General features: G+C 56.9%; 2 protein-coding genes across 9 annotated transcripts in view; one reads left to right on the plus strand and one right to left on the minus strand.

The window, feature by feature from the left end:
* The window catches only part of LOC107145204 (dedicator of cytokinesis protein 6), a 55,556-nt gene extending 35,812 nt beyond the window's left edge, over positions 1-19,744 (minus strand). For 2 of the 8 annotated variants that reach the window (XM_048795527.1, XM_048795526.1), the window contains exons 1-16: positions 12,098-12,355; positions 11,431-11,606; positions 11,102-11,170; positions 10,734-10,863; positions 9,728-9,940; positions 8,240-8,325; positions 6,773-6,839; positions 6,523-6,672; positions 5,508-5,588; positions 5,008-5,415; positions 4,789-4,882; positions 4,268-4,430; positions 1,133-1,250; positions 989-1,059; positions 627-765; positions 446-547 (exon numbers count right to left, since the gene is read on the minus strand). In XM_048795527.1, the coding sequence (XP_048651484.1) occupies positions 446-547; positions 627-765; positions 989-1,059; positions 1,133-1,250; positions 4,268-4,430; positions 4,789-4,882; positions 5,008-5,415; positions 5,508-5,588; positions 6,523-6,672; positions 6,773-6,839; positions 8,240-8,325; positions 9,728-9,940; positions 10,734-10,863; positions 11,102-11,170; positions 11,431-11,606; positions 12,098-12,247 (2,217 nt within the window). In that variant the 5' untranslated portion in view covers positions 12,248-12,355. Of the gene's footprint in view, positions 1-445; positions 548-626; positions 766-988; positions 1,060-1,132; positions 1,251-4,267; positions 4,431-4,788; positions 4,883-5,007; positions 5,416-5,507; positions 5,589-6,522; positions 6,673-6,772; positions 6,840-8,239; positions 8,326-9,727; positions 9,941-10,733; positions 10,864-11,101; positions 11,171-11,430; positions 11,607-12,097; positions 12,356-13,056; positions 13,112-19,500 lie in introns of those variants that run through there. The other 6 variants (XM_015489044.2, XM_015489045.2, XM_048795531.1 and 3 more) reach the window with 6 other exon arrangements.
* Angptl8 (angiopoietin like 8) lies at positions 2,416-4,169 on the plus strand. The gene is made up of 4 exons (XM_015489043.2): positions 2,416-2,831; positions 3,011-3,172; positions 3,654-3,763; positions 3,893-4,169. The coding sequence occupies exons 1-4, from the start codon at positions 2,535-2,537 to the stop codon at positions 3,918-3,920; spliced, it is 597 nt and encodes a 198-aa protein (XP_015344529.1). The 5' UTR covers positions 2,416-2,534; the 3' UTR covers positions 3,921-4,169.
* Positions 19,745-22,004: the final 2,260 nt, after the last annotated feature.

Consider the following 22,004-nt stretch of genomic DNA (forward strand, 5'->3'; position numbering starts at 1 on the left):
CACCACGCACACGAGAGGACAGATACGGGTGAAGGTTAATTGGAGGAAACGATGAGTCAGGAACGCTGTAGGGGGCCTGAGCCCCCGGGTGTTGACGGACAGCTGGACAGGAAGAGGGAGGGCCACGCACACTAACAGGGGTGGAGGGGCAGAGGCAGCCCTGGACGAACTCCTGGGGCGCAATAATCAGCGAAGTGAGGCTGCTATGGGGTCAGTGAGCGCAGAAGTGAGGGCCAGTTAGGGGAGAGAAAGGGACACGCAATGGGAGGGAGGGGAGGACACCCCAGAGGACGAGGCTCCCAGGGGACTGGTGGAAGTCAGGTGGGGTCTCGGGAACACTCGCCCGTGGGGTTCTGTGAGGACAGAAACGTTGACAGAAGGTGGCCAGGGCATCAGTGGGCGCTACAGGGGACAGCGTCAGGAGGCGGGCAGCCCAGGCACGTACATCAGGTGTGAGCACGGAGTAGCTGGGTGGCGGCTGGTCCACGGACACAGGGAGGCAGAAGGGGCCAGTCCTCAGGCGGCCGTGCTGCAGCAGCGGGATCCACTGAGGAGAGAGCAGGGGTCAGGCCTGGGCACAGCATCAGGAAGGGGACAGGCAGGGCTCCGAGGGTGGCTGGGCTCACAGTGAAGCCCACGGGCATCTCCAGGGCGGTTCCCGGCCGGGGCTGGCAGCTGACGTGGTAGAAGGTGAAGAGCAGGTGGTGGTTGTCGGTGACGCAGGCCGGAAGGCACAGCTTGAACTCCTCGTAGAACTCGGGGGACCTGGCAGGGCAGGCTGGGGGTCAGCTGGAGGACTGGGGCCCCACGTCGGGTCCAGCATGGCGGGGTCCTCTCCTTGGCCTTGGCGGCCCCCAGAGGGCTCTGGGCACTGCACCTCCTTTCTTCCTGGCTCCATGCCTAGGTGTGTCCCTGACCCCAGGAGTGTCCGCAGGTCCTCCCATGTCCCTTCTCCCTACCGTCCCTGCCCGGCCTCATCCCCACCTACTTGTTATGGTAGACCACAGGGGTGAAGGCCTCACGTGTGAATTCGCTGCAGCTGGACTTGCCAAAGATGACCTGGGGGAGTGGGGACATGAGGGACCCGCCGGGATGACCCATCCCTGCTGCTCCCCGGGGCGCAGACACTGACCGGCAGGGCCTGGCTGGGGTCCTCGCCAGCCATGTACTGGATTCGCACAGTGAGGTTGCGCACGGAGCCCTGGCGGCTGCTGAAGTTGAGGCTGTGCGGGTACACGTAGAGCAGGTTCCTAGGGCGAGGGCAGGGCTCAGAGGGACACAGTCACAGGGGGAAGGGGGTCACAAGGCTGGGGCACTGAGCTGAGGGCAGGCCGATCCAGCACCAGGCACGAGATACGAATGGCAGAGGCTGGGGAAAGATGGGCACCTTCAGGGCACAGGTGGGAGTCTAGGGAGGCCGAGGAAGCCAGGTGGCCAGCACCGCAGCCTGATCCCTGCCAGGCTGACCTGCCCGGCCACAGAGGCCCAGACTGACTAGGTTCTTCGGGCCCAGCTGTCCTTTCCCCAGAAGAGACCTGTAGAGTTATGTGGCCTGTCCCTCAGGTGGGAAAACTGTGATCAGAGTTGGAAGGTGGGGCTGGGGTCAGGGTGCTGCCTCCCACCCTGCAACTCTGGATAAGTCCCGACCTACCCGTGGGCCTCAGGTTCCCTATCTGTGTAATGGAACATCAGGCCACTCAACCAAAAATTTACAACAGCACCAATGATGACAGGTAACTCCAACAACAATCACTGCACCAAACACTTATGTGGCACCCACTGGATGCCAGGGTTAATTCTGTATTTGCCCAGGACTCAAAATGAAATAATTCACTTACTTCTTACAAGCAGCCAGCAAGGTGGGACACATAGCACCCCCACTTTACAGGTAAGGAAACTGAGGCACTTGCCCCCAGTCATCCAGGGAGTAAAATAGCACTCATGCTGATCTGAGGCCTACGTGGGCCCTGGAGTGAATCTATGTGTCCTTGGGAAGGATTCTGCCACATGTTCAAGCTCCCTGGCCACCAACCAGGTCCACAAGGACCCCGGTGTTGGGGTGAGAGTGTGGCCGGGGGCAGAGCGCTGGCTCAGCACGCACAGAGACCTGGGTTCCCACCTAAGCTGCAAAGCAAAGACCCCGCATTGCAGGCTGGGAAGTGCCAGAGGAGAGCTGGTGCCGCGTGGCCACTGGAACAGCTCTAGGTGAACCCCGTGTCCACACAGTCACTGCTGTCCTGCTGCCCATCAGAGGGAAAGCATAAGCTCAGTGTGAGCCCCAGGGCCCCTCCATGGATGCCTGGGCCAATCCCTCCTAGTGCCCCCAACCCACAACTGGCCCTGAGCCCCAGCCAGCGTGATCTCAGCGTGGCCCGGCCAGACACTCGCCTGATGCAACTATTACGCCCCTGCCAGGCCCTTGCACAACACGGGGCAGCTGGTGGCCAGTTAACGATTGACTGGGGGTTAATGGCAGTGTGGGGACATAAAAGGCAGCGGCAGCAGCACTGTGCCCACAGCCCTGTCCTTCAGCCATGCCTGCACTCACTCTGTGCCTCCTGTGGGCTCTGGCAGCAGTGGCCCAGCCTGCCCCAGTGGCCCCCATGGGTGGCCTGGAGCCGGCACAGCATGAGGAACTGACCCTGCTCTTCCACGGGGCCCTGCAGCTGGGCCAGGCCCTCAACGGCGTGTACAAGACCACGGAGGCCCGACTGACAGAGGCCGGGCAGAGCCTGGGCCTCTATGGCCAAGCACTGGGGCTCTTGGGACTACAAGTCAGCCAGGGCCGGGACGCAGCTCAGGAACTTCGCACAAGCTTGCTGGAGATACAGGTGGGTAGGGCAGCGGGGGTGTTGTGGGGGTGGGTAGGAGTGTGTAGGGTGTCCAGTGGCCCCAGTTTTGCCCAGAACTGAAGAGGGTCCCAAGATGCAAGACCTCAGTGATGAAACCTACTGAGTCCTGGACAAACACAGAGGAGCTGGCTCCTAACACCCCACTATCTCCCGAACAGCTAGAGGAGGATGATCTGCAGCTGCAGGCAGAGGCCACAGCCCAGGTGCTAACGGAGGTGGCCCAGGCCCAGCGGGTACTGCGGGACAGCGTGCAACGACTGGAAGCCCAGCTGCAGGGTGCCTGGCTAGGCCATGCCCGCCAAGAATTTGAGGCCTTAAAGGTAAGGGGCACTTGGCCCTGGGAGGATTGAGACTCTGACTTCTGGCCAGAACTCTCTTCTGAACCTTGAGTCCTAGATACTTCCCAGCTCTATGACCTCTACTCTGTGACCCTGAGCAAAACCCACATCCCTTTCCATGCCTCGGTTTCCCCATTTGCAAATAGAGCACAGTTGATATTTCAGAGCAATTCAATTCAAGGGCAGGGTACATAGTAGGTACTCAATACGTGCTTATTACTAAGGTATCTGGTAAGTCGTGAGTGCCCAATAAGTATCTAGAACTGTTCGATGCCCTTTAATAGACCACGTGATGCTCATAACTTCACAAAGAAAGTCCCGTCTTAAACTCATCTTACGGATGGGGAAACTGAGGCCAGAGAGCATCATTGACTTGCCCCAGTCAATGTAACAGGGAGGCCTGGGCAGGGTCAGGGGATGAGAGGTGAGGAGGCCCCCACTGAGGTTCTTCCCTACCACACAGGCTCACGCTGACAAGCAGAGCCACTTCCTATGGGCCCTCACGGGACACGTGCAGCGACAGAGGCAGGAGATGGCAGCTCAGCAACACTGGCTGCGGCGGATCCAGGAGAGGTGAGCCTGGTGGGGGCCTGGCACGCAGGGCAGCTGGCTGGGGCACGTGCAGGGAGCCGGAAAGGGCCCCCCACTTGGTGTCCAGTGGCCCCAGTTTGGCTGAGCCAAACTCCCCGTCTCCCTCCCCAGACTCCACATGGCGGCACTTCCAGCCTGAGCCTGCCTGGGCAGAACAGAGGACCAGTCGTGAAGCAAGGGACACTTCTGTGCTCCATGCGGCCCCCAAGCAGAGAGGAGCTGCCTGTCCAGTGGGGCCGGCCAGGGCACGCCGCTTCCAGCCACAGAGCAGAGACAGAAGCAGGCGGGGTGGATGGCGGAGGACATGGCCTCCCTGGGCGGGTGGAGGAAGGACGCGCATCCCTTTGTGCCCACACATCCTGCACTAAAGCAGAGCAGTGGCATGTCACCCTGGGTGTCTGTGTGTGTCTGTGGGAAAGGAGACCTTGCCTGCCAGGACTCCTGAATGTCCCCCATGCCAGGGCCCAGCCACTCCAGGGACGGTACCTGTAGCAGGTGTGGGGAGAGTAGACCTCGCGCGCAGGGAACTCCAGGATCTCCTTAGTGGGCCGGCCCCGGGGGTCTGGGTAGGGCTTGACGTGAAGCAGCTCAGGGGAGAGGCAGAAATGGGGGTTCTCGGGGGCTGGGGAAATGTCGATCTTGAGCTGGGCTGGGGAGGAGGAAGCAGTTTGCACCTGTGTGGGAGCCTCTGGCCAGGGGACCCCCCTGGGGCTACGCAGGTAAGGCCCTGTCTCCCCCGGCTGCCCGCTGGTGGCTCTGATCTTCAGGTGTAAAAAGCTCCAAGTCACCCTCAACTCCTCTCTCACCCTCAGAGATGACGTGTCCGCCCCCCATGATCCCTACTTGATGCACATTTTTTTCTTTTATCTGTGGCCTCCATTGAAAGTTCAGCCCCTGAGTTGGGGAATTTGTCAATTACGGTCAGAGTTGAGTCCCTGGCGCCTGACACAGCAGGTGCTTAGTGCGGGTTCACTGAACCCTCCCTTATTGACAGGGGCACCACGCACCGGTCACAGGCCGCAGACGCCGCAGCAGGGACGATGGACGCCGCATGTCCGCCAGGAATTTAAAGAGGTCCTCATCACTGAGCCGTTCCGCTTCCTGCAAGGGACAGGTCCCCATGAGCCAGGGATAAAGGGCTGAGTCCCCAGGATCCAAGCAACCACAAGGGTGGGGAGAGTCCCCAAGCACCTCTCCTGGCAGTCCCCTGCCTCCCAGTCAGACACCTGCTTAAAAAAGTTGGTGACAGTTAATGTGGCCGGGCGGAAGCCAGAGAAGCTGCAGGTATCATCCCCGCTACTCGCTCGGTCCTGGGGTCCCCGACGGCGGCGGTCAGTCCAGGCGGGTCGGCGCTCTAGGAGACAGTGACAGTGACAGGAGATGAGGGACAAAGAGACGCGGAGACCCAGCTGTAGTGCCGCGCTCGGCCGGCAGAGGGCGCGCCCCTGCCCACCGCTCCGCCCCGGCCCCGCCTCCTCACCGCCCTCCGAGTCCGAGTCGCGGTCCGGCTGCCCCGCGCTGCTCACGATGTTGGCCAAGTGCACCGCCGTCCAGGCGAAGGGCATGCGGTACCGGCCCAGGCGGGTGCAGAACTGCTCGGCTGCCAGGCGCAGCTTCTCCAGCTTCTCTTTGTTCTGAGGGAGACCCCCGACCCCACCAGCTCAGTGTCCCAGGCCTGCCAAGTGCGGCATCTGCCCTCCGCCAGGTTCAACTTCCACGCTCGTACCTTGGCCGTGTCCACCTCCTTCATCACCATGTAGGGCTCACAGCATTCACTGATGTCCCCTTGCTGGAGCACCTTCTCCAACTGTGGGGCAGGAAGGCCCCATGAAGAGCCCCCTCTTCATGGGGGGTTCCTGGACCCCCAAACTCTCCATCCCACTGCTGGAGATCAACCCAGGGACATGCTAGGAAATGGCCTTACCACTGACCTACACCCCCAGTTCACCCTGGGGCTTGTGCTCCAAGATCGCCCATGTCTCCTGCTGTCCCTGGTACCAGCACTCTGCCTGCCTAGTGGCCACCTCCTCACCACCCTTCCGACCACCCCAAACTGTAAGTCGCAGCTCACACTTAGCTATGGACATTTTCCTGGCATAACATGTATTAGCGTAAACAGGCTGCCGCTCTGAGTCAGGAGGCCTGGACTCCTTCAGTCCTGACCACTCGGGTGTTGGGACCCTGGGCAGGTCTTTAACCTGCTCTGCGCCTTGAGTTTCCCCATCTATAAAATGGGGGCACAGCAACTCTCATCTTGGGGGCTACCGTGAAGACTGCACCCCTGTGACACCAGGCCATGAGCAGGGTCTGCTTGTGGGCACTCGACCCATTTCATTATTGTACCTAACTGAAGGTTTGGGGAAGAAACTGACCCCACCTGGAAAGAAAATCCCACATCAATGTACTGACCACGTCTTTCCTGCCCCAATTAACTGAGCAAGTCTTGGCTTAAAAAACACTGTCATCATCATCCACAAACCTCCTAACATCTCACTTGCCTCCCCACTGGGACCCCCCACCCCAGGCTGTTGCATGTGCCTGGGATGTCCTTTGTCCCCAGGCCTATCTGTCCATGGGTCTCAGCTCAGTTGCCACCTCTCCAGGAAGCCCTCTATGATTTTCCCCCATCCAGGTTGGGGGGGCTCCTCTTTCTGGTAACATGTCTGCCTCATCCCCTGAGGGCAGGGACTGAACCTGTGGCATTCATCGTTATTACCCCCTTGCCCTGCCCCACCAGGCACCTTGATGACCAGGAAAATGTCGGGTGAGGGATAGGTCACGGAGAAGATGGCGGAGCGGGCCAGGGTGGAGATGGCGGGGTGGGTGCCATGGGCACGAAGCAGCCCCTTCATGGAATCTGAGTTCAGGTCAAAGTAGAAGTTTTCTGAAATCTGGGGACACGAAAGGCAGCTTAGCCACTGTCTCCAGGAAGCCTGCAGCCCCTGAAGCCCAGAAGGAAGAGGAGCAGCAAGAGGAAAAGGGGGCTCCTACCTTCTTCTTCTCCCGCACGTCGTACAGGGCCAAGATCCCGAAGATGGGCTCAATTTCTATCTCGAACCTGTGGGTCAATGGGGACCAAGCTCCCTGACACCCACTCTGTCGAGGCCCAAGGAGAGTGTGGTGGAGGGCACCTGACTCCCGGGGGTCTTTGTGGCTTGTAGGACTAATGTGTCCCATGTTGCAAAAGGGGAAACCGAGGCACTAGAGGTTTGTTCCCCCCCCTCCTCTCAGCAGGCGACATGTAACCAACCCCACCTGCAACCACGCCTGGCACCCAGGTCACAAGGAGGTGGCTCTTGGTCCTATTAACCCACTTGCAATGCCCTCTGTCCCCATCTCTGGAATGACTGCTGCCGCCTCTGCCACCAGGGTGGAGCCCAGTCCTGGCACACCAAAACCCTCTCCCTGCTACTCCACTTGGTAAAGAAGCATCTTGGAACCTGAACCTCCTCATTGTCCTGAGAACAAAACCCCACGGGGCCCAGCCCTGCCCACCTCCTGGCCTGTCTTCCTGCTCCAGAAGGTGAGGTGCCCACGCACTCCTTGCCCCACTCCTCACATCCTTCCCTCCCTCCCATTTGGCTAGTTCCTGCTCATTGCTGGGCCTTAGCTTAGGTGATTCCTCCCCAGGGAGCAGGGCAGCCCCAGCTGGGCCTACAGAGCCCCTGGGTATGTCCTCTCCGGGCTCCATGGGTCCTCGTGGGGTTCTGTGTCCTGAACAGCGTAGGCCCTCGGAGGGTGTTTGCTGAATGACTGCGTGAGCCCACAGAGCCTGTTCCAGCCCTGGGATTGAGGTGGGAGGCCCACCCAGGCCTCGGGCCAGAATGGAACCTCCTTTTCCTGTCCCTATCCAGGCAGGAACTGGGGGCGGGGAAGGGCAGGGCCTGGCGGGGGCCCAAGTCCACATCCTGTTCAGCTCTGTTCCCACGCACTCGTCTGCTGCACTTCTGGCTGCTCCCTGGGGTCCCACGTGGAGGGGGCCTTGTGCGGCGGGGAGCCGGGCCCAGGATCCTTAGCACCCCGGTCACCCTGGCTCCCAGCAGCAGGGCAGGCAAGTGCCAGACTTGGGCCCCATGAGTCGTGTGATCTTGGGCACAATTTTGTGAGCGTGTGCCTCAGTCTCCCTATCTGCACCCACTTCACAAGGTTGGGGTGAAACTGATATAGGCGAGGGGCTGAGAGGAGAGCCTGGCACCTAAGGGATGGCAGCTCAATGCCCCGCTGCCCAGGGCCAGTCTTGGGACCCAGGGCCTTGCACATGCGGGGCGAGTGCTTGACGGACCCACACGCCTGGCCCAGGAGCAGCAGTTCCAAATGACCAAGGGAATCTTATTTTCCCCGTGAAAGCTCCTGGTGGCCTCGCAGGCTGCAGGTGCCTGAGTCATGGTGCCACCCGTGTGGCGGGTGACTATACACTAAAACAGCGTGGCTGAGGGGAGGGCAGGTCAGCATACTCACTTGAGCGACAGACACTTGACCAGGATCCTCTGTCCAAAGTGCTCTCGGGGTGGCTCCGGGTGGCTACAGCGTTCTACAGCCTCATCCTGCCAAGAGCCAGGTTGGACCCTGGGATACGTCCTCCAGGAAGGCCCTGGAATGCCTGGCGCGGGACCAGCGCCACCCTTAGCCTCACCAGACTTCCCTCGGTGCCTTGCTTCTGAGCCCCCGCACGTGCTGTTCCCTACCTGGAATGCCCTTCCCTCCTCCTCCTCATCTGGTAAGGTCTGCTGGTTGCTCAGGGCCAGGCTAGCTGGCACTTCCCCAGGAAGCCTTCCCTGACCGTCGGTCCTAGACAGGCACCTCTTGCAGGTGCTCCCCATGCCCTGCCGCTGCAGGCCCTGGCTGGGGCAGTGTGAGGAACAAGGACGGGGACTGCACCACCTGTTCACACTGTGATTTCCCAGTGAAGGGTCTTTCTTCCACTAGACCGAACTCTGAGGACAGGGACTGGGTTTACCCTATTCATGGTAATGTCCCTACCATAGAGCAGACACCCAGACACGTAGGTCCAATAAATACAGAGATACAACAGGTACAACTCAACAATGGATTAACATAGGCATGTGTAGAAGACATTTAATAAATGCTGATTGGAAAAAAATATATATATACATATAATTGAACCCTGGGGTGCTCTACACTCTACCCCTGAGTCCCATCCTCAGCTCCTTTCGTTTTTTATTTTGAGACAGGGTCTTGCTAAGTTGCTGAGGCTGGCCTTGAACTTGTGATCCTCCTGCCTCAGCCTCCTGAGTTATTGGGATTAGAGGCGTGTGCCACCAATTCATAATTTTTGACTTGATGTGCAAAAGCACACCTGTATAATCATTCTGCTTTTCACTTTTGGTATGAACTCAATACCTTCCATGAGCTGTTCAGCACTTTATTATAAAATCGGCTCTGTGTTAGATGATTTTGCCCACTGTAGGGTGACACAAGTATTCTGAGCACATGGAATATAGGCGAGGCTAAGCAAGGGCCTTTGGCGGGAAGGTTATTAAATACATTTTCTACTTGCTATCTTTTTAACTTATAACAGGTTTATTGGGCTGTAACCCCCACAGTAAGTAGATGAGCATCTGTATACTTTAGGAACCTGATAAATACAGGAGTATACAGTAGGCACTCAATAGCTAAATAAAAATACAGGCATATGCAGTAGGTGCCAAACAAATGTTGGTTGGATAAATACAGGCATGCATGGTAGGTGCTCAATACATATTGGTTGATTATATAAAGAAGTATACAGTAGGCATAAGTAAATATTGGTTGCATAAATGCATACTGGATAAATACAGGATGCCTAGCAGGTGTGCAGTAAATGCTATTGACTCAGGATAGTGCATACAGTAGGCACCCAGTAAGTGTTGGCTGGGTAGTGCCCAGGGATGCAAGGCGGCTGGACGAGCCTGGCCTCGGGCTCAGGGCGAGGCCACGGGCACCCACCTCGTCAGGTGCCGGGTAGAGGGTGAGCAGCGCGCGGGGCCGGTTCTGCCGCCGCTGGGCTTCATTGCGCCGGTCCACGTCCTCGGGGGCGGCCCGCTCCAGCAGGGAGGGCAGCAGGGAGTCGGCTGCCAGGTTCCTCAGGTCGAAGATGCCAGAGGCACCGCTGCTTCGAGGGGTGTCCTCTGGGGAGCCAGAGCAGCGCCGGGAGTCATCCTGCCAGGAGAACGCACAAGCACTGAGCGCCAGCTGGATGCACTGCTCTGTGTCTAGTCTATACACAGGGAAGCTGGGGAAGAGCAGCCACGACAGGGTCACCCGGGGCTTTGGACGCTTCAGGAGGGACTTTGTCCAGGGACCCGTCCCTTTTACCGCGTTGGGAAGGCCGCTCCTCCCACACTCTGGCTTCAGAGAACTCGGCCAATCGGGACACACCCACCAGCCCCAGGGATTGGCTCCAAAATAAGGCCGTGCCGGGGCTGGACCAATGAGAGCCTTTCCTGGGACTCTGCTCACTGCTGCCAGGCAAGCAGACAAGCCCTTCCATCTGGGGTGTCACCTGCCCTGGGCCCTACTCACACTCCACCTGACCACTCAGGTTCCAGCTCAGCTCTGTGACAGTGAGTCTCTGACCATCACTAAAGGCCTGTTTCCCCATCTACGAATAACAAAAATGGACACAGTACCACTGATGCCTGCAGTAACTACCCGTAGTGTGCCAACAGTGTACTGGTATCAAGTAGGTGCTCAGGATCCTCTAGTAACTTTATCATGCCTTAGTCTCTCTACCTGCAAAATGGGTGCAACAATTTCCCTGATCCATTAGATAAAAGAGAACAAGTGACTTTAAGTATACACTAAGCACTCAATGAAAATTGTAATTACCACCCACGACTTTTCACTCATGGGGCAGGTACTCGTGGGCCTGTCTGGAGTTCAGCATTGACAGGGTCATCTCCTGAGACTATACAAATGCTCCTGCCGTGACCCGGGCCAGGGGTGTCCTCACCGAGTCCTCCAGGCCCGATCTCTCGTCCCCAGAGGTGTCCTGCTCGAAGACCTGGCGGCTGAGGCCCTTCTGCCGCTCCCGCTGCGTCTCGGTGGTGATGGGGCTGTACGCGGCACTCAGGTGCTGGTACCTAGCAGGAGGTGGGGCCGGACAGGTGGCAGGGCTCAGGGCTCCTAGGACACTGATATGCTTGGTAAGGGCCACGTGGGGCCTGCAAGGCCAGAGTCCTCCTGGGGCTCTATCTTAGGAGTTCAGTTGCCCTTGCGAGAGAGTGGGCAGATAAACAGGAGCACTGGCCACAGACAACGGCTCAGACCCAGACTCTTGATCCTCCACCCACTACTAAACTGTCCCCAAGTCGGACCAACCTTCTGCACACGATGACCCAGTCCTCCGTGTACATCTCCACAGCAGCCCTCGCCTGGGCATCCAGTTTTCTACAGCAAAAGAAATCAGGGTCAACAGAGCCAGGCCAGTGCAGGTCCTTCCCGTGGCCTGGGAGGCTAGGACTGTCTTTCTGCCCATTTCAGAGGTGAAGAGACGGAGGCTCAGAGAGGGAGGATGAGTGGTCCAAGGTCACCCAGCAGAGCCAGGAGTTGGACTTGGGGCTGCTGGAACCTGCAGCCTGCAGGAGAGGGGTGTGGAGGGGTGGCCGAGGCGGTGGAGTGGCAGGCAGGGGGCGTGGGGCAGGACACACCCATCCTCTGGGATCCCCGACTCCGTGGTGCGGCACTCCCGGGGCTGCCGCTGCAGCCCCAAGTCATCACATGGGAATTCCACCAGCTCCCTGAGGGGCCCGGGCTCAGCGTCTGGCGGCCGGCTTAGGAGCACATCCTCGAAGTCCAGGGGTTCAACAACCTCCGTCAGGGGGACCTGGGTCAGTACAAAGTGGCCATGACCTGGGTCAGGGCAAAGCAGCCGCTTCCCCCTGGGCTGGATGTGGAGGTGGGTTACCACGGGCCTGGGACTGGACTAGGAGGGTGGTGGGAGCCATGGAGGGCGTTGGAGCTACAGAGGGTCCAGAAAACAATGACCTCAGACTTTCCATCCAGCACGGTGGCCCCACCCTTCCCTTCAGGGGCTCCAGGAAGGAAATCACAAGCTGCTGTCTGAGGAGGGAGGGATCCGATGGTGGAAGGAATGGAAGACAATTCCTCAGGCCCACAGGCAGGAGGCCCACCCCTTCCCACTGCAGCAGCAGGAAGCCGTGTGGGTGGTCCAGGGGGCAAGGGGACCTCCCAGGGACCACCCACGGGCTCCCAGCTCAGCTAGCCTTCCCAGTGCTACCATTGTCGGAGCCTCGGTTTCCCTCAGGGACAGGGCTGGTGGCCCAGCCATTGGAGGGCAGGGCTGCCCCTACTCACCCCCAGGGAGCTGCCACTGCGCCGGCTGGAGTGCGGGGAGCCGCTGCGCTCCCGGGACACCTGCTTCCGCACCTCAGAGGCCACCGTCCTGGGGGGACAGGAGGAGAGCCTCTGGGGAACAGGGAAACCCAGGCTTCGGGCCAGCCTCATCCTAAGTGAGGAGAACCCAGACCAGGGAAGCTGCGCCCAGGCGCGGGCACCACACTCGGGCTGCAAGCCCCGGGCAGTAGGCACCCTGCACCCCAAAGTGGATCTCGCACCCCCTCACCACCCACAGTCCCACCAGGACACGTCAACCAGCCTGAAGGACCCACTGGTCCTGCCTCTGCTCCCTCTGCCCTCCCTGGGTTCCCCAAATGCCCAGCCCAGCCCCCTGCGCCCCATCTAGGACCTGCACCTCGTTCCACCCGAGCAACAGGCCTCTCCAATCACTCCTGCCCAAGCCCAGCCAGTCCCCCGCATAGCTGCCCTGAGCTCACAGTGGGGCTGAGATGGGATGCCACCGTGGGGGCCAGCATGACCCCAGGCCAGAGAAGGGGAAAGGTGGCGGTGTTTTCCCAGTCAGGGGAATGCAGCCCGGAGCCCTCTACCATGGGCCACATCCCAGGGCTTTTCACTTATTATTTTGAGACAGGGTCTCACTAAACATAGCGTTGCCAGGCTGGCCTTGAACTTGCAATCCTCCTGCCTCAGCCTCCTGAGTCGCTGGGATTACAGCTTGTGCCGCGGCACCCGCCTGGCAGAGAGAGAACTTTCACACACACCCAGCCTCCAGGTCAGCACGGGGCCTGCCCGTATCTGAGCTGCCTCTGAACTCGAGTGAATGGCTGAGACTCACAGGGAAGAAGGCCAGTGCAGGAATTTGGGGGCAGATCCAGTGGGACATGGATCACCCAGGCCCTCCATGCCTTCAGCTGAGCTTGGAAGGACAGGAGAGGGACAGAGAGCCATGTGGTTACCTGGGGGACACTGTGTAGGGCAAGGGAACCGCAGGTACAGAGGCCCTTGGCTGCACTCTGCACTCTGAGCATGGCGACCCTGCTCCCAGGGCTCAGCGAAGGCAGGAGCTCGGGCTCCGCGCTTCTCACAGATGCTCCAGCTTCAGGGCCCCCACATACTAGGTGCTCAATAAAGTCTTCCCGATGGAATGGGCCAAACACTCACACTTGCCAAAATCTGCTGATTTGGGAAAAACAATAGATCCTTTTAACTACGTGACTTCGGGCAGGTGGTCACCTCCCCTGGGACCTGTCTTTCTCACTTACTTTTGTGCATGTGGACCTGTGTGGCTCGTGACGGGACTCAGTCCTCACACCTGTGCTCCTCTACCCCTGAGCCACCCCCAGCCTCTGTCCCTCTTAAAAATCAAGAGGCCAAAACAAGAGTGTTCGGATTCCACTCCTTTCGCTTCCCACTTTTTGTGACCCTTGGAAATTCCCATAATGAAAAATTGTGCCCTACGTGGGTGTGGTCGCAGACACCCAGCAACTCAGGAGGGTGACTGAGGCAGGACACCACAAGTTCAAGGCCAGCCCCACACCTTAGTGAGGCCCTAAGCAACTTAGCAAGACCCCGCCTCAAAACAAAAAAATAAGAAGGGCTGGGGCTGGGGCTCAGTGGTTGAATGTCCCTGGGTTCAATTTCCCACACCAAAAAACTGTGCCCCCCAAATGCACTGGTGACAACCACACACCCCATGACCCACAGCCCACCGATGAGATGACAGTGTGTGGCGGACCTGGTAAGACCCTCAAGGCAGGGTGGGCATGTGGGAGACTGAGGCCACCTGGGACCTCAGCCCTATGTGGCGGCCTCTGAATTCAAACCCTTGTGGATGAAACAGAACCTGGCCAGGACCCGGCGTGGGGGCGCTCCGGCCAGACAGCCCAGCCTCAATCTTGGGTCTCCATGTTCTGCCCACTGTTTCTGTCAGCAGCCCCAGAACTTGGCTTCTGCCGGCTGCAGGGTGAAAGAGATTCTCAGAAATGCAAAGTGTTAAAAATCAGGGCTTGTGCAGCTCGGCCAGCATGTGCGAGGCCCGGGGTTCCATCGTGGTACAGCAAAAAAAAAAAAAAAAGAGCTTTGTGCTCACAGTCGGGCAGCCTCCTCTGAACCCTGGGCACGCAGGGCCTGGGGGAGATTTATTAAAGATGCCAGCCAGGGCACAAGGCTGTGCTCAAGTCCCAGCTGTTCTGCAGCTGTTACCCCAGAGGGGACGGAGGAGGGACGGACGACCTCCGGCCTCACTTCCCACTGGCCCTGGGTCTCCGGCCCGGGGGTCAGCGGGCTCTGCTGCTGCACTCTGCGTGTGGTGCTGGTCAAGCATGGATGAGCGCTGAGATTTGGATCTGGGGTGAGTGTGTGCCCCAGGGCTCACGTGTTGAAATTTAATCCCCACTGTGAGGCGCCGAGAGGGCAGAAAGACTGTTCAGCATGGTGGGCACACCTCCGATCCCAGTGACTTGGGAGGCTGGGGCAGGAGGATCACAAGTACAAGGCCAGCCTCAACAACGTGGCAAGACCCTGTCTCTAAATAAACAAGAAAAAGGGCTGGGGATGGAGCTCAGTGGTAAAACAATCTCTGGGTTCAATTCCCATTAAATAAATAAATACATTCAAAATTAAACCAACTGTGGTGTTTAGAGGTGGTGCCTTTGGGTGGTGATTAGAATTAGGTGAGGTCAACATGTCAAAAGTTGGTGTGAGTTAAATAAACCTCTTTTCTTGATAAAGGTACCTGACCTCAGATACTTTGTTAAGGTACATGAAACAGACTAATACAATAAGTAACTTCTCCTCCTGGCCTCTGGGTTCAGGACAGTGCCTACCTTATTAAGCTGTTCTAAGTACAGCGCATGGCACATAATAAGTGCTCAATGAAGGCTTGCTGTCACTGTGTGGTGCTCAAACACAATCCTCGGAAAATGAGTTTTCTGGCTGTTTTCCCCCCAACCCAGTATTAGGGATTGAATCCAGGGCCTCGGGCATGCTAGGCACTTGCTCTACCACTGAGCATAGCCTTAGCTCTTGTTTATTCTTTCATTTTGAGACTGTCTTGCTAAGTTGCCCAGGGTGGCCTCAAACCTGTGATACTCCTGCCTCAGCCTCCCCGTCACTGGGATTACGATGTGTACCACCCAGCCTGTTCATTGGCTCTGTTTCTACCTCAAAGTCAAGTGAGACTCAGAAGGGGCTTGTGACCCACCCAAGGCCACACAGCCAAACTTGGAAGTGTCCAGAATAGCACTCTGCGGTGTGTGGGGGGGGAGCAGGGCCAGGGACGGGGGGCTCCAGCACCCAGCTTCTGTCTCCGCGCCCTCCATCCACACCCTCCAAGACCCAACAGCATCTAAATGAGCGGCGGATCCAGATCCTTGGGTCTGTCCCTCAGGACCACACGTCCCTTTCATGCCACGTGGGGTTCTTGGAGGCAGACGGCATGTGCTGCGGCCACACCACACCCTCTAATGACAGCTGACCTCGCCCGGGGTCCACACCTAAGAAATGTCCCTAATTCCTCCTTTTCTCACCCCCACATCAAACCTGGTTCAGATGCCCCCAACAAGGCAGATTTAAAAATAGGAAGCAAAATATTAAGCTGAATTTGGTGGGTTTTCCCAGGAGACAACCTGGGGAAACTGAAATGGGAGACAGGGTAACAACTATGGACCGCATCCCCCGGGAGGCCAGATCAACCAAGGTCTACCCTCAGAGGGAAGGAGCATACTAAAGCCAAAAACAAGAACAACAGAAGCCTCAGGCACTGTGTGTTCCCGCCAGTGCAAAAAGCAAGGGAAGAAAACAAATCCAAATAAAATCATATAAACCCGCCATCGACAGGAAATTCTGAAGACAACAGGAGCATCAGCGAGGAGATGAACAGAACTCTCATCCACTCTGATGCTGAGTACGGCGACACATCTGGAACAATCAAAATGCGCCATCGTCAAGCACGACCGAAGATTCCCGGATCCGGTCGAACATGGTAGCACATACCTGTGACCCATCTACTTAGAAGGCTGAGGCATGAGGATGGCAAGTTCGAGGTCACCCTGGGCAACTCAGCCAGACCCTGTTTCAAAACAAAATGAAAAGGGCTGGGGACACAGCTCGGTGGTAGAGTTCCCCTCCATTCAATCCCCAGTACTGCAAAACTTAAAAGTAAAAAAAAAAAAAAAAAAGATACCCGAATCCAGCAATTCCATTCCAAGGCGGAAATACTCAAGAGGAAACACATGGCCAGGAATGTTCACAGCAGTCCTGATCACAAGAGTCCCAAAGGGAAACAACCCACATGTTCACTGATCAGACACAGGGAGAACACAAACAGCAAACAGTACAGACGGGAATAGTATACAGCAATGAAAAATAACAGCAATGAGCCTTCCAAAATGAGCACACTGCATGAAAACTGTGCCCAGATTCAACAATCCAGTGTTTGTTCACATGACATTCTCAAAAGGCAAAACTAAGCCACGGCCGACAGGGTGCCAACTGGGATAGAGAAACCATAATGCCAGTCGCAGGAGTCATAGGCATAAGGGTTGCTGTGGGGCTGTTGGGCCCATGTCAGGAGGGGCTGCTAGAGTTGGAGGGTCCCCATCTTTGACCCACGGAGCCTTTCTCCTGATGTTTGCTTTATAATTACTTTTAAAACTTTGTCCTTTTCTGTATGGATGTCAAATGTCGCTATTTTTAAAAAGGTCAAATAATAATAGTAATGATATAGTCAAATGCTGAATATTGACATTAGAATGACAGATTGCATGTACGAGGGTGGGCCCATAAGATTACGACGTGGCTGAGTTGCTTAGCGCCCCAATATTGCCAAGGCTAGCTTTGAACCTGAGATCCGCCTGCCTCAGCTTCCCGAGCCACTGGGATTACAGGTGTGCACCACGGCGCCCAGCCTGAGTTTTTACTATGCCTTCTCTGTGTTCAGATACGCAAACACCCTGGTCTACGGTACTCAGGACAGTTAATGCAACACAGGTTTGGAGCTTCCAGCAGTAGGTGATGCTAGGCAGCCCAGGTGGGCAGGAGGCTGCACCACTTAGACCTGTGTAAAAGTCCTCTGTGATAACTTTTCAGTAGTGTGTGATACAAGCCTTTTTAATTTTTTTTCCTTCTTCCCTTCTTTTCTTTTTCTCCCTGTCGTACTGGGGATTAAACCCAGGGTCTTACATATGCAAGGCAAGGGCTCTACAAGCAAGTTACATCCCCAGCCCCTATGTAAAAAATTTTTATTTTGAGTCAGTGTCTTGCTAAATTGTCCAAGCTGGCCTCAAATTTGCAATCCTCCTGCCTCAGCCCCCCAGTAGCTGGGATTACAGGCGTGTGCCACTGAATCATTATTTCTTTAAACAAAGAAATGTAAACTGTACATATAAGACAACACAATCCCAGAAAGAATATGCTACAGTCAGAGACTCCGGTGAAGAGTTCAGCAAGCATGCTCTAGGACATATGGAGACAGGAAGGGGTGTGGCTTCCAAGATTCTCCTGGGCTTCAGGGCCACAAAGTCCAGACCTTTCACTTTGAGCTTCAGTTTCAACAGTCACATCTGAGCTCACAAGCTACAGTGACAATTTAACAAGGGATATCCCAAAAGGAGACCAAGTGCATAACAAGCATTAAAGTTTATCAGCATTGTATACTGTATTTGACTTAAAGTATCTGTTCATGCACACGTGTAATCTCAGCTAATAGGGAGGCTGAGGCAGAAGGATCGCAAGTTCGAGGCCAACCTGGGCAACTTAGCAAGACCCTGTCTCAAAATAAAATCTTTAAAAGGGGCTGGGTGTGGCTTAGTGGTACAGCACTTGTCTGGCAGGCAGAAGGCCCTGAGTTCAATCCACAGGATGGGGGGAAACAAAGGAAAAGAAAGAATCTGCTCGTTGGGAAAGTGGAGAACTACCTAATATTTGGGTTAATCTGGTATTTTTGAACAACTGAATGAATGGATGAACGCAGGTCCAGGTCCAGCCTAGACACCTGGGTGCCCACTAGCCTGCTCTAGAAGCTGTGGGCCACTGGCTGACAGTTCAGGAAGGCCTCAGGATCTTTCTCTGTTCTTACCCTGGGTTCTCCAGCATCATTCCCAGGACAGGAACCAAGACCCCTCTTTCTCACTCAACTGAAGCTAGGACTCAAGGATATAGGGACTGAGTCGTAAAGAGACCAGTCAATAAATATTATCTCCAGGCTTGGAGAAACCAAGAGTCCAAACAGAAACAATTCAGAAACAAATAATGGCAGATCATAAAAATTGCCCAACCATAATGCCCCAGATACCAGGTTACATCCCTCCTCTGTTCAAAACCCTGCCTGGCTTCTATACACTGGAGGTAAAGTCAAAGTCCTCTCCACAGAAAGGTTCTGAAAGATCTACTGCTACTGTCCCCCTTGGCTTGGGCCTTTGCACTTGCCACTTCTCTTGTCCTACACCTGGGCCTGGACCGCCCTGGCCTCCAGGTCTTTGTTGAAATGCACCTGCTGATCCACACCTTCTCAGCACAAGAGAACTAAACAGCCTCCACCCTCCCCATCCCATTCCCTGTCAAGTAGGTCCTCCGTAGCACAGGGGCACTCCCACAGCCACCTTATCATGCTTTTCATCTGTCTCCCCCGCTGTATCTACCCCCAAGAGCAGGGTCTTTTCTTATGTTTCCATCAGGGCGGGACCTCAGGATAGCTCTTTGACCTGAGAGGGTCGGGGCAGGTCCCCCATGGACAGGATACTTGAGCAGATTCTGAACCCACCCTAGCAGCAAAGACCCCAGTTGTCAGCCCCAGAGAATCTGACATCCCCCACTCAGGCTGAATCTCTCACAATCCCCGGTGGCCACGGAAATGGATCCCCCAGCGCCTGGCGCCTGTCCCCTCCCCCGTCTGCCCACCAGCTGGTTCTGTCCCCAGCCCCCACTCTGTCCATTCAATCGCCCATCATCCATCCCCAGCGCGTCCAGCTCGTGCTGGGAGAGCCTGAAGCAGGAGGTGGGGGGCTGTCCACAGCTGTCCCCTGCTCCCCGCTCCTCCCCAGACAGCTGGGCACTGGACCCTGGGGCGGGGGGAGGGCTCGGGAAACTTCCCGAGGGGTTCCAAAAGCCGCCAGAGCACCATCCCTGTTCCGTGCCGCAAGCCAGTCACCCAGCGTAGGACAAAAAGTCCCTCCACCCCAACCCAGCGGGCGCGAGGAGGACGAGGGACCAGCAGAATCGGAGCCCGCGCCAGCGCGCAGGATAGGCGCCGCCGCCTCCAGGGAGCCCCCCGGACACGCCCCCGAGCGTCCTCCGGCTCCGGGGGCAGCTAGACCTCCGCCGCCGCCGCGCTGCCNCTCTCCGCGCTCCGACTCCCGCCCGAAACAATATGAAGTTCACGCGAATAACTGCCCTACGCGTACCCACGGACAGCGTTGCGCGCGGTCTGCGGCGCACGCACGTGGGACCACTGGCTTCCCGCCTCGTACAGCCGCGTCAACTGAGGCTCGGGTGTTCGACGCTGGCTCAGAAGGACGCCCAGCTGTCTCCAGGGACGTCCTGGGGTGTGCCCCGCCCGCAGGCGGGAGTTGGGGTGAAGAGGTGGAGGGGTCTTGCTGGGCTCTGGGGTACCGGAGACGTGACGCCGGGATCTGGCAGTGAGATCTGAGATTCAGTCCGGAAGCCTCGGTTCACCGGAAGGAAGCTGTGGGGATATCTTGGTTAATTTGTGGTCCCAAAACTCTCCCCTTTGGCCCCTCTCCTAGCCGCGCTAGGAGTTTAGAAGAGTCTCCAGCCCTCGCTCATCTGTGGATGTGCCAGCCCTTTCCCACTCCGTGCCTTTGCATGGGCAAGTCATCCAGTCCTCCTGAACAGCCCTTCCAGCCGTGGTTGCAGAACGTCCCATGGAGGAGTGTGTGTGATGGAACTTATCTATAACATTACACACACACACACAAAAAAAAAAAAACTTGTATGTATTTTTGTGCGTTGGTGGGTGGTGCTAGAGATTGAACCCAGGGTCTCCCACATGCTACTAAAGTGCTCTATCACCGAGCTACACCCCTGCCCTCCTAGGGAGAATTTAAAATTGAATAATAATAGGAAATGTTCTGGCTCAGGCCTTCGCAGGTATTACTCTCTTCCCCACCACGTATGGGTGCTGGCACTATCTCCCACCCACAGATGAGGAAATGGGACCCAGAGAGACACAGGGACTTGCTCCAATTGCCCAGTGAATCAGTATCACTGTCTGAGGAGCCAGTCCCACAGGAAGAGGCCTGCATGGCGGAGGGTCCACTTAACCCTGCCATTTTGGCCCTGGATTCTGTCCTGGAGGGTGAGGCCACATCAGGGCTTCTCCCAGGTTGACACCTGACTGCTACCAGGTTGGTACCTGTGATGTACACACAGGTGGCAGCAGCCCACGCACCTGCCCAGAGTAGTCCAGCCACTTTGGCCTGGGAGATGTCGCTCCACCCACAACTCCCTGCTGGGCCTCACCCAGCCTGCCAAGCTGCAGCCCCTGCCTCACCTCTCAGACTGCTGGAGCCAGGCTGGGTAGGAAACAGATTTACAGCCTTCTCTTCTCCCCTCGGCCTAGTTCCAGTGACCCCCTTGTATCTGGTCTCCCCCCTCCCTCTAATGGATCCCCCCACCCAGTTGGTTTCCCCTTCACTGCTCAGAAGGAGCCTGGGAACACATAGGTAATGTCATGTCCCTCTTCTGTGCAGAACCCTCCATCTCTCCCACCTCACTTGAGATAGAATCCCAAGTCCTCGACAGCCTCAAGGCCCGGTATGATCTGTCACCTCCCTACCCTAATCTCCCTCTTTCTCCTTCAATCACTCCACTCCAGCTGCCGTCTCTTCACTATTCCTTTGGACCCCGGAACACAGCTCCAGGGACTTTCCACATGCCGACCCCTTTCCCACAAGTGCTGCATGATCTGTAATGCCAGCAGATGAGGGAAACCCGGAGAAGGGACCTGCCCTGTATGCCTATGAATCCATGTCAGATCCATGATTTGGACCCAGGTAGCGTGTCCCCAGTTGTTTTTAGACTAGCTAAGTTCCAGACCTGGCTGTGTGACCTAGGGTAAATTTTTCAACCTCTCTGAGCTTCAGTTTTCTCATCTGCTCCATGAAGGCTCCAGGTAGGTCACAGCATGAGGAACAGTCAGCAGGAGGTGGATGGGGCCCTGGACCATCAATTCCCTAAAAGCCAGTGGGGGCCGTGAGCCCAGAACACCAAAGCACTGTGTTGGTGGACAAGTGGTTTCAAAGATGCCTCTAAGCAGAGCACCTAAGCTGCCTGGAGCTTGGCACCTGCCCTGGTTGGTGCCTGCCAGACCTGATTGTTGAGGCTGTTCTCCAGGGCGCAGCCAGGCCTGACTCAGACAGGCGGGGCTGGGGGTGACCCTAGCAGCTGCTCAAACAGGGTACTTTGGCCTCCTCTGGCTGCCATCGCAGAAGACACATTGTGGGGGTGTGAACAGGGTGAGTGACGGGTCTGGAGAGCAGTGGGGCTGAGGGGGTGGCAGGTGCTGGGTGGGACTCAGCAGCCTGGCTGGCGAATCCCATCTCTGTGAGTGAGGAGTGTTGAGGACGTCTCCCTTCAGCCACGCCACACCCCACTGCTGTTCCCTGTGCCTGGAACACTGTTCCACCCACTCCTCATTTGCTTGATCCCTTTTTCATTTCTGGATCTCAGCTTGGACACTGTTGTCCCCCACAGCTGCCTGTGGTCCTGACTCAAACCTCCATCCTACTGAGTCTGGGTTGCTGAATTTTTCATCTCCTTGGGGTCTCCTGCACCTGGCATGTAGCTGGTGCTCTCTTAATATCTATTTCTGGTGTCTCTTATTTTCCTGATCCGCTACTCAATGCTGCATCCGGGGCTTGCCATTTGAAGCATTATAGCATTAGAA

The sequence above is a fragment of the Marmota marmota genome, unplaced genomic scaffold (genome assembly GCF_001458135.2).
Source record: "Marmota marmota marmota unplaced genomic scaffold, marMar, whole genome shotgun sequence".
Lineage (NCBI taxonomy): Eukaryota > Metazoa > Chordata > Mammalia > Rodentia > Sciuridae > Marmota > Marmota marmota.

Bases quoted from the DNA above. Each gene is read 5' to 3' on its own strand.
- Angptl8 (XM_015489043.2), top strand. From the start codon at position 2,535: ATGCCTGCACTCACTCTGTGCCTCCTGTGGGCTCTGGCAGCAGTGGCC. The intron at 3,173-3,653 runs GTAAGGGGCACT...CCTACCACACAG, and splicing joins AAGAATTTGAGGCCTTAAAG to GCTCACGCTGACAAGCAGAG. The intron at 3,764-3,892 runs GTGAGCCTGGTG...CTCCCTCCCCAG, and splicing joins CTGCGGCGGATCCAGGAGAG to ACTCCACATGGCGGCACTTC.